At 46.1% G+C, this 13,040-nt stretch overlaps 1 protein-coding gene across 2 annotated transcripts in view; it reads right to left on the bottom strand.

Annotated features, from left to right (window-relative positions):
* LOC146058041 (polyunsaturated fatty acid lipoxygenase ALOX15B-like) overlaps nucleotides 1–13,040 on the bottom strand; it is a 60,835-nt gene that overhangs the window by 5,444 nt on the left and 42,351 nt on the right. The window contains exons 8-12 of one of the 2 annotated variants that reach the window (XM_083169999.1): nucleotides 8,133–8,336; nucleotides 4,433–4,519; nucleotides 2,877–3,046; nucleotides 2,524–2,645; nucleotides 2,089–2,189 (exon numbers count right to left, since the gene is read on the bottom strand). In XM_083169999.1, the coding sequence (XP_083026125.1) occupies nucleotides 2,089–2,189; nucleotides 2,524–2,645; nucleotides 2,877–3,046; nucleotides 4,433–4,519; nucleotides 8,133–8,336 (684 nt within the window). The remainder of the gene's footprint in view (nucleotides 1–2,088; nucleotides 2,190–2,523; nucleotides 2,646–2,876; nucleotides 3,047–4,432; nucleotides 4,520–8,132; nucleotides 8,337–13,040) is intronic. The other variant, XM_083170000.1, reaches the window with a different exon arrangement.

Genomic DNA, 13,040 nt, shown 5'->3' with positions numbered 1-13,040 from the left:
ACCTGCTTACCTGCTATCATGTGTGCTACTGTATGCTTTAAAGGGCCTAAATGCTAGTGATGGATAAAGTGACTGGGGTTTATTTACTTAGAAGAGAGTTCTCGTTAAAATGGGATGCCCATAACAACCAATCAGATTGTACTTATTTATTTAGCACCTTCTAGACGATAAAAGATGGAATGTGATTGGTAACCCATAGCAACATCCCATCTTAATAAATATACCCCACTGTGTCTTAAAGCCAACCAGCATATGTTACATGAATACCCAATAATCTGTATGCTATGCTGTAAAGGGCATATTGCTATTTCTGGACAACGTGACTGTGTCTTAAAGCCAACCAGCTATAGGGCGAGATTCTCTATTACAGAAATGCGGTAAAAACCCCGTTATCTGGGTTTTTACCGCATTTCTGTATTCTCTAACCTCCCTCCGCAGTGTCACCGCTGCGGAGGGAATCGCCAGCAAAAGCTGGCGGTTCCCTGCAGAAGCCTATGGGCTTCTTACCGCAGCGGTGTGTGAGGGATCCGTCACGGATCCCTCCCAGCATGCCCTGCGGCCGGCGCGTCAGTCTGCGCATGCGCAGACGAACTCCCGGGTCATAGACCCGGAAGTCCAGCAACGGCGCCGCATCGCAAGGGACAGCTCTTACCGCAAGAGCTGTCCCTTGCGTTAATGACCGCATATTTTAGAGAATATGCGGTCATTAGAAATGCGGTGGCCGGCGAAGAGGGCTGCAGATTTTAGAGAATCCTGCCCACAGTATGTTATCTGCTAACCTGTGAGATACGCATTAAGGGACTATTGCTATTGCTGGATAAAGTGACTGCGTCCCAAAGCCAACAAACCCAGCAAAAACCTTATCCAATGAATTTGTTCAAAAACATAATAATATACGCATAACTATGTTGAACTCGATGGACACAAGTCTTTATTCAGCCTCACCTACTATGTAACTATGTAATTTGAGTTGGATCCTGACACTGTTCTGCACTAAATGAAAAATGCAGTAAAAACCCCATTATCTGGATTTTTACCACGTTTTCACATGCAGGAAAACCCGCATGCTGGATTTTCACTGCAGGGGGTACTGCCAGCAAAAGCTGGCGATACCCCATAGAAGCCTATGGGCATCTCAACGCTACCACCGTTGGTCCGCAAGGACACCCACCAACCCCCCTTGGACCCCTGCCGACTTCCCCTTGGACCCCCGATGACCCCCCCCCTCCTCACCTTTGTCCGGGCAGCACAGTGCTGCCTGGACCAGTGACCACCTCCTCCCTGCACTATACATCCTCTTCTGGGTGTGGGGGGGAGAGCCCGTCTAACAGCCCCCACGACCAGCATCATCCTCAGCAGCCGGGTACTGGAGGGAGTGGGAGCTGCTGGAGAGCCGCCGGGGACCCACTGCACATTGCCAGCGCAACACAAAGGACAGCTCTTAACGCAAGAGCAGTCCTTTGCAATAATTATCGCATATGTTAGTGCATATGCGATAATTATCTCTGGGGGCGGTAGCCGGCGATGGGCGGCGAATTGGGGGTGCGGATGTTACTGCATCCCGCCCAATGTACTTTGAACCTGAGCAAGTCTACTTCACTCACACATGCAGCAGAATTTTCAATGTCAGCGTTCATTTCTAATCCACTAAGGTCTGTCCTGTCTCTGCAAAGTGGGAGTGGCGTGCCCCAAACCCCTCCTCTAATTGCTCCCGCTGCAGTAAGCAATGAAATGTAATGGTGGACCTGATACGAGTGGGTTAACTATATACCAAAATGAGAGAGATGGGGTGAGCGAGAGAGGGGGCTAAGCGAGAGAAAGACCAATGTGACCCAGCATATGACTGTTCTAATACGCTCATCACTCTTCAATCCAACATCCACATTTACTGTAATGGAAAAAAGCCGTAATGTTGTGCAATGCATAACCCTATTCATATTCTATATATATGTTGGCTGTCAGTGATTTTCCTATAGCATCAAATTGCCATTGGATGTGTGTAGTAAACACTCACCAGAAAACATTACATACATCAAGTAGTTACTGTAGTATACTGTAGTAGTGTGCAGTGAAATGAAATGATCTCACCTGACCACTGTTGACAGCTGAATGCTGGGCAGAACATGTGAATATCACCACGGTCAGGTACTTGATCAGAGAGGCTTTGGTCTCCAAGGAAGATGGGATCCCTATGGCAGGGAGTAGGATACTCTTCATTAGAAGTCTAGGCCTCTAGTGCACTTAACCAGTCTATCTAGGTTTGGCAGGGCAGTGCTGAAGCTAGGATTTTCTTAACCTGGTGCAATTTGGGTAAATGCCATCTCCCTCCTCCCCTTCCTACATACATGTATGGGTATCACATGCAGCTCCCATGGCATGAGCCCCCCTAGTGCCCCTAGCTGTCCAGAGTTGTATGTAAGCCACACAAAGGATGCACAGTTACAATATAAAATAAATGACAAGTCATCCCCATAACAGATTTGTGTGTATCTCTGATTTGCTGATGACTGATTCATTTTGTACCTGAAGATTTGTTCTCCAAGAACCCTTCTTTAAAGATCTCTGCCACCCAGGCCTGAAGTTCGGGGTCTCCACTGACTTCTTCATCAGTCTTATAGTAATAGTGAACAATGTTGGACACAAAGCTGTATGAAGACAGTAGATATATAAACAATATATAGGCATATATTTTTTGTTGTTATAGTACCCCAGGGTGCCACGGCACAGTTTGGGAACCACTGGTTTAGGGGGTACAGTACGATTTCTCTGACACACACAAACGCACACAGTTCTGACACTTATGTAGACAGTGAATGTTTCTCTCTGGATGAGCAACTGTAGTATTGCAATGCTCTGCCAGTATAACAGATCTCTACCTCTCCACAGCCAACCAGATCTTCATCCCATCATCCCTGTACAGGTAATTGGGGATGGTCTCCACTCCTCTTGCCTGGATGTCTTCAGGGAGACAGAGGCTGGTGTAAGTGACCTCATACATTCCATTTTTCAGTAGTATTGGGACCCCTCCATTTCCAGTAGCCATAGCCTGGATAAAAGACAAAAGGTGTTGTTGGAAATGCGTCTTGGCAAATGATGCTGCCTGTACTTGGCTGTGATATTATAAACAGGGGCAAATGCAAGACATGTATGGGGTCTGTGTTAGTGGTATATACATACATAACACAAGAGGGTAGGAAAAGCTGCATGCATCTCCCAGATAGCCATCTCCTGATGCCAGAAAGGAAGCAATTTCAGCCGAAACAGACATTGCCTACTGCCACTGATCAGTGACTGGTGCTGGACAGTTGTATCAGGAGTGATGAAAAAAATTTAGTTGCACTGTTTGATTTGAATTTGTTTTGTCTGTTTTGCATCAGCTACAGATTACTTATAATACACATACTTAGGCTGAGACAGTTGTTAATTATTACATATGTCAGGTTGTATGCTGACAATTCAATTATATTTCTGTTCAATGTTTTACCAAAATTTGACAAGGGTCGTTGTCTGGTTTATATGAGACCAAACAAGTCAAGTGTTTTTAGTCCTTGCTTCTTAATCCTGGGAGAATATTGTTCTCTGTGTCGTAAATCTATATCATCCACCATACCATTGTATTTAGATGTTATTTTGAACATTCAAAATTGAGGCAACACTGCCCCTACCGTTTTTTACAATTTGGACTTTGGAATTCTGCAAGCTATATACCGTAAGCTGGATTCTGTTAGTGTTAGATAGCCTCATTCCAAAAATATACTGTAGGTTAATTGGCTCCTACAAAATTAACCCTAGAATGCCTGTGTGTGCATGTAAGGAATATATATTGTAAGTTCCACTGGGGCAGGCACTGATGTGATTGTTGAAAATATTCTCTTTAAAGCGATGCGGAATATGTGTGCGCTATATAAGACACTGGTAATAAATAATAAATAAATAATAAATAATGTCTGGAAGTAAACACTGACTGCAGAAGTGCCTGGAATATCAAAAATATAACTCAGCCTCTATATGCAGAGGGCGGGGCTCCTGAGTTTTCTGATGTGATTGCTGTATTACATCTGCTGAATTCATTAAACAACCATAGATAAGTATATATCATTTCATATTTTATATTTAAGCTATTTGTTGAAGTACTTTTCTGGGAATCCACCCAACAGGGTATCCTCAAACTTAACCCACCTCAAACAACAGTGACTGGCTGGCAGACAGAGACCCATCACTGTTCTCCTGTTTACTGAGGGAGCTTCTGTGCTGTGTGGGGCACCTGTGAGTGCAGGAAAAACACCTGTTCCATCAGGGGAGGAGGGGGGGAGGGGTCCTGCTTATTCAGAAGCCTCCTGCATCCACCACTGTTATTGGTGGGTCAAGTCAAACTCCACTCCTATCCAAAACATTCTACTGCTGTCTGTAACAACTTTTTATATAACCTTACCTCGTCAAAGAAAGCCCCAGGACCAAATAGACTAGTTCTGGCAATAGTATTGATCTCAAGCGTGTAGCGTACATGTGGTGTAATTAGCTGGGGGAAAGAAATATTGATTATAGCATCATGTTTGATCTAGACCTTAGTAAGTATATGATGAGATACAGTGTAATCCATTTAATGCAAAAAGGTTATGGTGTCGTGTGCACATTTGTTTTATTTTGACACTTGTCACAGTATGCAGTATTTACAGAAATTATACCCATACTTGCCTACCCTCCTACGAAAGGCTTTACATTTTTTTTTAAGTCTCCCGCAGTCCCAGAAGAGTAGGTGACTGTTTATACCTTGTTTTTGCCCTTGATAATATAATATAATACCATAAATATATACCATAAACTCAGCATTGGGTATCCTTATGAGTACACTTTAAAAAAACTTAACCTTTATTAACCTAAAACTTATCATCTTAACACTTAAAATGAGACACGGACACAAGTGCTGGCATTTCAAAATGAAATCAAATGTATTATTATTATTGATGGACAACTATGACCTGACTATATATATATGGTGGCACTAAAGAACGGTCAGGGGAAAGTGGTAACATCACCACACACAATTCACACAACGCTGGTGATCAACTCTCCCTTCACAAGCCACCCGTGCAGGTCATGTAAGCCATCTCCTGTCCAGAAGCATGGGCTAATGACATATCAATGTCGGGAGAGCGCACCCACTATCTGCATACTACGGCATATAAACAAGGATCATTCTTTACCGCCGCCGAGAATAGGAAAATAGGGATGGGAGGGAGGGGAAAACTTCACAAGGAGGCTGATCACCTGACTCCCTGTCCTCTCATAGCCTGTAATTTCCACCCCTGTACACCCATTGGCTAGTTACCTCATCAGATCTCATGGTTACTACAACATGCTACTTAAAGTGACAGCATCAAAGAACCCTTCAGTGGTTTATGTTTCCTCAGTGCTTAATAAGCAATCGGTTCTCTTTAGTTCTTTTGGTCCTTTTAATACATTTTACCCAATTCCTGGTCTCCATTATTTTTTTGGTGATGTTCTCTATGGGAGAGTGACACTGTGCCTGGTTCAGGGATAGTTGCAGCTGCACTTGCTCTTGCATTTGTTGCCTCAGGCTGCAAGTATACGCAAATATTAATGTACGCCTTTCCTCTGGTATATAAGCTTGCATCTATTCTGAATGTGCACTGACACACCCTATTCCTGTGTCTCTGCATGCTCTAGTACCACCTGTAATTCTTCAGACACAGCCATCAGTGCTCCAATACTCACACTCAGCATGTGCTCCAGCTGTATGCTAGATGCACTTTCATCAGCTGACTATGGCCTCCTATGGCGGCAGCTGTCCACCTGGGAACAGAGCCTCGTTCACTGACTTGCCCCTGTGACACTCCCATAACATGACCATGCAGGATACTTATTTTGCATTCACTTCTAGGCACATCTCAGTTACTGCCCAGTAACACCCAGTACTTTTCTGTCCCATGTCTGATGCCATCAGTCCCGACTGCACCACTGTTATACTGTACATGTGCCTTTTGTTTTTTTCCCTTTAGAATGTTTTCACATGGGCAACATACTGTATTTAACTTTATGAACATTGGCATTGCATGCAACTTGCATTCTTTTCAGAAGTAGGCCCGCTATGTCAACACTGGCATTCTTGGGATACACACAAGCAAAGTGTCAACATGGTAATGGTTGACATATGAAACGGTCAACATGCGGTCACAATGTTTTTTGGTCCAGTTTTTGACCATTCTTTACCTTCATACTTTATTCCACATGAACTACTATTGGGAACAGTAAAGTACTTGGAGCGCCAGGACACAAGTCAGTTGGTAGGGAGAGCAAGGAGAAATGCAGGGCAGTAGGGAGGGGAGAGGGACATAAGTCAGTAGGAAGGGAGGGGAGAGAGAGATGCGGGATGGTAGTGATAGGAGATGGATATAAGTCAGTAGTTAGGGAGGGGATAGAGATGCGGGACGGTAGGGAGGGGAGAGGGACACAAGTCAGTAGTTAGGGAGGGGAGAGAGATGTGAGGCCGTAGGAGGGGAGAGGGACACAATCAGTAGGTATGGAGGGGAGAGAGATGCGGGATGGTAGGGAGAGGAGAGGGACACAGGTCAGTAGTTAGGGAGGGGAGAGAGATGTGAGGCGGTAGGAGGGGAGAAGGACACAATCAGTAGGTATGGAGGGGAGAGAGATGCGGGACGGTAGGGAGGGGAGAGGGACACAAGTCAGTAGTTAGGGAGGGGAGAGAGATGTGAGGCCGTAGGAGGGGAGAGGGACACAATCAGTAGGTATGGAGGGGAGAGAGATGCGGGACGGTAGGGAGGGGAGAGGGACACAAGTCAGTAGTTAGGGAGGGGAGAGAGATGTGAGGCGGTAGGAGGGGAGAAGGACACAATCAGTAGGTATGGAGGGGAGAGAGATGCAGGGCAGTAGGGAGGGGAGAGGGACATAAGTCAGTAATTAGGGAGGGGAGAGAGATGCGGGATGGCAGGGAGAGGAGATGGACACAAGTCAGTAGTTAGGGAGGGGAGAGAGATGCGGGACGGTAGGGAGGGGAGAGGAACACAAGTCAGTAGTTAGGGAGGGGAGAGAGATGCGGGACGGTAGGGAGAGGAGAGGAACACAAGTCAGTAGTTAGGGAGGGGAGAGAGATGTGAGGCGGTAGGGAGGGGATAGTGTGATGCAGGGCATCATCCTGGCCCCCAGCCAGCACTGCACAGTGGCAGGGGAACACTAAGACCTTTATTTGTGCAGCATATGTCAACCTCCACAGCTTCAGTCTTTGAATATGTTCTGTCCCGATAGCCCTGAAGAAGACACAGGTGCAGCAGAAGAGGAGGGGGCCACAGACACCGGGTTGGGTGAGAGAGAGGGGAAACACACACACACTTTGGGCAGCCGCAGAGGGGCACAAATGCCAGATTGGGTGGGAGAGGGGTTAAAAAGGAGTCCCAGATGCTGAGCAGTGGTTGAGGTGGGGGGAGGCACAGATACTGGGTCAGGAGAGAGAAGGAGGGGCCGAGACACACACACGCATGAAGCCACAGGGGAAAGGGGTAGCACGGAGATATCGGGTTGGGAGAGAGAGGGGATGGGAAAGGAGACACTGATGTTGGGCAGCGGCACTGTCGAGGAGGGTACAGACTTCGGGCACCGGTAGAGAGTGGAGGGGGCATAGACGCCGGGTTCGGCAGGGGACGGAGATGCTGGAAGGAAGGGGTTCTTTGGGCCTCCCGACCGATACTGACAACAGTGATCGGGAGTAAGGGACATCAAAGAAATAGGAATAAATTAAGTGTTTGAAATGCCGGCACAATACTTATCAATGCGGGCCCCTGGGATACACTTTGTTGACTAGCGGTTAATCCGCAGGCAGGAGGAGATTTGCAGGCAGGAGATGGTATGCAGACAGGAGGTGCCATTGCTAAAGATCACATATGATAAAGTGCTGCAAGCAGCTTAATGGGCTTCTTCTTAGTCTCATTTAGACAGGTTACACCTGACCAAAAATGACCACTTGAGACCTCTTTGTTATTCGGTCATATTGTCCTTTAATACATTTCAAGATACTGGGATACGACCCCAGTGCCCATTGCATTGCAAACTGAATAAAACAATACTGGCGGCAATGGTTTACACATATATCATCTCACCTTGTACACTGGGTGGCCCATTGGAAGTTGTCTGGTGGTTGCAATATTGAAGACCTCAGCAAAGAGATGAGTACGGAGAAGGTGAGTGATCACTTGATGCACCTGGATCTCAGAATTGCGAACCCACATCTTGGCCAGTAACCAGTCACATTCAGAGTCACTGGGCAGGAAGATTGGAGCATTCCCTCCTGGGGTTTGGACCAACTGTAGAGGTAGGTATAGTAGTTATAGAGGTAGGTATAGTAGTTATAGAGGTAGGTATAGTAGTTATAGAGGTAGGTATAGAAGTTATAGAGGTAGGTAAAGTAGTTATAGAGGTAGGTATAGTAGTAATATAAGTAGGTATAGTAGTTATAGAAGCAGCTATAGTAGTTATAGAGGTAGGTATAGTAGTTTTAGAGGTACTGTAGGTATAGTAGTTATAGAGGTATGTATAGTAGTTATATAAGTAAGTATAGTAGTTATAGAGGTAGGTATAGTAGTTATAGACATACTTAGGTATACAGTAGTAGTTATAAAAGTAGGTATAGTAGTTATAGAGGTAGGTATAGTAGTTATAGAGATAGGTACAGTACTTATAGAGGTAGGTATAGTAATTATAGAAGCAGCTATAGTAGTTATAGAAGTATGTATAGTAGTTATATAAGTAAGTATAGTAGTTATAGAAGCAGCTATAGTAGTTATAGAGGTAGGTATAGTAGTTTTAGAAGTAGGTATAGTAGTTATATAAGTAAGTATATTAGTTATAGAAGCAGCTATAGTAGTTATAGAGGTAGGTATAGTAGTCATAGACGTACTTAGGTATAGTAGTTATAAAAGTAGGTATAGTAGTTATAGAGGTAAGTATAGTAGTTATATAAGTAAGTATAGTAGTTATAGAAGCAGCTATAGTAGTTATAGAGGTAGGTATAGTAGTCATAGACGTACTTAGGTATAGTAGTTATAAAAGTAGGTATAGCAGTTATAGAGGTAGGTATAGTAGTTATAGAGGTAGTTATAGAAGCAGCTATAGTAGTTATAGAGATAGGTACAGTAGTTATAGAGGTAGGTATAGTAGTTATAGAAGCAGCTATAGTAGTTATAGAGGTAGGTATAGTAGTTTTAGAAGTAGGTATAGTAGTTATATAAGTAAGTATATTAGTTATAGAAGCAGCTATAGTAGTTATAGAGGTAGGTATAGTAGTCATAGACATACTTAGGTATAGTAGTTATAAAAGTATGTATAGTAGTTATAGAGGTAAGTATAGTAGTTATATAAGTAAGTATAGTAGTTATAGAAGCAGCTACAGGAAAATACACCTTGCTTTCCCTGTCGTATTTGCTTTAAGTCAGATCTGTGCAGGCTTCAGTGTAAAAAAAATAGAAAAATTAAATAAAAAACAGCGTGGGGTCCCCCCCACAGCTGTAACCAGCACCAGGCTGAAGGAGCCGGGGCCGGTAATTAAAAATCAGGGAACCCGACAAATAGGGGTTCCCCGATTTTTAACAACCAGCCCCAGGCTCCAGGTCCGGGGCTGGTTCCCAAAATACGGGGGACAAAATGAGTAGGGGTCCCCCGTATTTTAAGAACCAGCCCCAGGCACAACCAGCCAGCAGGGTAATGTCACAGCCGGGGGACACTTATTATATAAGGTCCCGCGGCCAAAACATTAACCCCCTGACCGGTCAGCCTGGCCAGGGGCCCTGGGGGAGTGGGGACCCCCCCAATGAAGGGGTCCCCCCCCTCCAGGACTTACCTGACCAGGCTGAATCCTGGTGCTTTCCCCGGTGACCCTGAAGCGGTGGTCACCGGGCTGATTAAAGTGTAAAAAAAAGAATAAACTATTGTCTAATACTGGGGAACTAGGAGTCCCAGCAAGCCTCCCCCGCAAGCTGGGACTTGGAGAACCACAAGTCCCAGCCTGCGGGGCATTAAAGGGCCCGCTGGGTCTTGTAGTTCCACAGTATTAAAAATAGTTAAATAAAACACACTGACACACACTTAAAATAAAACTTTAATACATCCAAAGTCCAAACATACTGATACTTACCTATCTTCAGCCCGTAGGTAGCCCTGGTCCTGATGTCCTGGTCTTCTGGTCCTGTGTCGTCTTCTGGCTCCATGTCGACCGTCGCTGTCGCCGTTGCTGTCCGGGTCCGACGAAATCCATGGAGGAACCTATGGAAGGAAACTATACTCACCTGTCCCAGGGCGACGTAGTCCAAGGGGGTCTTGGCAAAAGAACAAACCGAGAAGCCGAACCAGACGAACAGCTGAGCCGCACGGTACTCTGTGTACATCGTGCGGCTCCGCCTCCGAATGCCGCTATTGGCCGCCTTGCGGCCTAGCGGCCAATCAGGAGCCGCTAGGCCGCAAGGCGGCCAATAGCGGCATTCGGGGGCGGAGCCGCACGATGTACACAAAGTACCATGCGGCTCAGCTGTTCATCTGGTTCGGCTTCTCGGTTTGTTTTTTTGCCAAGACCCCCTTGGACTATGTCGCCCTAGGACAGGTGAGTATAGTTTCCTTCCATAGGTTCCTCCATGGATTTCGTCGGACCCGGACGGCAACGGCGACAGCGACGGTCGACATGGAGCCAGAAGACGACACAGGACCAGAAGACCAGGACATCAGGACCAGGGCTACCTACGGGCTGAAGATAGGTAAGTATCAGTATGTATGGGCTTTGGATGTATTAAAGTTTTATTTTAAGTGTGTGTCAGTGTGTTTTATTTTACTATTTTTAATACTGTGGAACTACAAGACCCAGCGGGCCCTTTAATGCCCCGCAGGCTGGCACTTGTGGTTCTCCAAGTCCCAGCTTGCGGGGGAGGCTTGCTGGGACTCCTAGTTCCCCAGTATTAGACAATAGTTTATTCTTTTTTTTACACTTTAATCAGCCCAGTGACCACCGCTCCGGGGTCACCGGGGACAGAACCAGGCTTCAGCCTGGTCAGGTAAGTCCTGGAGGGGGGGACCCCTTCATTGGGGGGGTCCCCACTCCCCCAGGGCCCCTGGCCAGGCTGACCGGTAAGGGGGTTAATGTTTTGGCCACGGGACCTTATATAATAAGTGTCCCCCGGCTGTGACATTACCCTGCTGGCTGGTTGTGCCTGGGGCTGGTTCTTAAAATACGGGGGACCCCTACTCATTTTGTCCCCCGTATTTTGGGAACCAGCCCGGGGACCTGGAGCCTGGGGCTGGTTGTTAAAAATCGGGGAACCCCTATTTGTCGGGTTTCCTGATTTTTAATTACCGGCCCCGGCTCCTTCAGCCTGGTGCTGGTTACAGCTGTGGGGGGACCCCACGCCGTTTTTTTTTTAAATGTATTTAATTTTCTATTTTTTTTACACCTTGCAGCCTGCACGGATCTGACTGATCCGTGCAGACTGCCAGTACGAATTCAGATTAGCAGCCGTATATCAGGCCAGCTTATACGAATGGTTACACCATCGGAGGGTTACAAAGCAGTCGTATCTGACTGCTTTGTACATTCCCCTCCGGAACAAGACTTTGCATACGACTGAAACAGTCGTATGCAGTCGTAGGGAAAATACTAATACGAAAAACTAGGTTTTTCATATTAGTAAATTTCCCCCAATATGTCAATCCACAATGGGGGAAATTTAGTAACAAGAATACGCCTGAAATAGGCAATTAGAAATATAGTCGTATAGAAATATGACTGCCTACATGTATTTACAATTCCCAAAATACGCCCATTCTTATTAGACAGACATATTTGTATTCCTAAACAGAAATATGAATGCATACGCCATCGGAAGAATACGAGTAAGATTTATCATTCAGTTGAATGGTGATTCCTAATTTATCATATCAGTCAGATCCATGCAGGCTGCAATGTAAAAAGAAAGAATAATGGTACTTGTTTCCTAGCACAGCGCCCGCGATTTTGATTGCATTGGTCGCAGCCGAAAAAATTGCATCGATCGCATTGCATGCAACCAAATCGCATGCGATGCGATCGACGCGATCGACGCTATTTTTACATTGGACTCAATGTTAAATGGTTGAAATTCCATGGTTGAAATGCCCTTTCATTGTTAACGCCACCCCACTATTGATGCCAACCCGAAGCGTGGCGAGCGCAGCGAGCCCGCGATGGGCGGCGGTACGCATCCTCCGACCTTTTCATACCTCCACTATCCAAGTCGGCGTGGAGTTGATTTCATAAAGTGTGGGGAGCGCAGCGAGGCCCGCGAGGGGACGCGCATAACTTCACAGGTATACGCGGCCGCTCGCCACGCTTCGGGCTCGCCACACTTTATAAAATCAACTCCACGCCGATGTGGATAGTGGGGGTATGAAAAGGTCGGAGGATGTGTACCGCCACCCCTCGCGGGCTCGCTGCGCTCGCCACGCTTCGGGTTGGCGTTCATCGTGGGTTGGCGTTAACAATGGGGGGGACATTTCACATACTTCAAAACCAATAGGGTGCATATACAATGAGAAATTGGGCCCGTTGGCCCATTTCCCATTGTTCCCTATGTAAAATTGCGGTGATCACGTCGATCGCATCGCATGCCATTATAATGGCATGCGATGGACGCGATCAACGCGATTTTAACATTGAAAGCTCATTTAACATTGAGCCCTATGCGATGGATGCGATCAACGCGATTTTCTTATTGCCGGCAATTATCTTAACTTAAGGTATGCAATCAAGTACGATGGGCGCTGTGCTAGGAAACAAGTACCAATATAATTAAATAAATATTTTTTTTTACAAAATGGCGTCCTCCCCCGTGAAAACACACAGCGCTGCTCTTCCGAGTATAGCGGCTGGCGGCGCCCATCCAACATCTGACAGCACAGACACCGCAGAGCTGGGGAGCCCCTGAGCGCTTAGCGAATGGGACTCTAGTGTCAGGCGCCGCTCCCTTATTGCTGGGCAGCTGATTGAGCAG

This window comes from Crinia signifera, chromosome 2 (assembly GCF_055691185.1).
Source record: "Crinia signifera chromosome 2, ASM5569118v1, whole genome shotgun sequence".
In the NCBI taxonomy this organism is placed as follows: domain Eukaryota; kingdom Metazoa; phylum Chordata; class Amphibia; order Anura; family Myobatrachidae; genus Crinia; species Crinia signifera.
The sequence above is the reverse complement of the archived record's forward strand: the minus strand, read 5'-3'. Positions and strand labels throughout refer to the sequence as shown.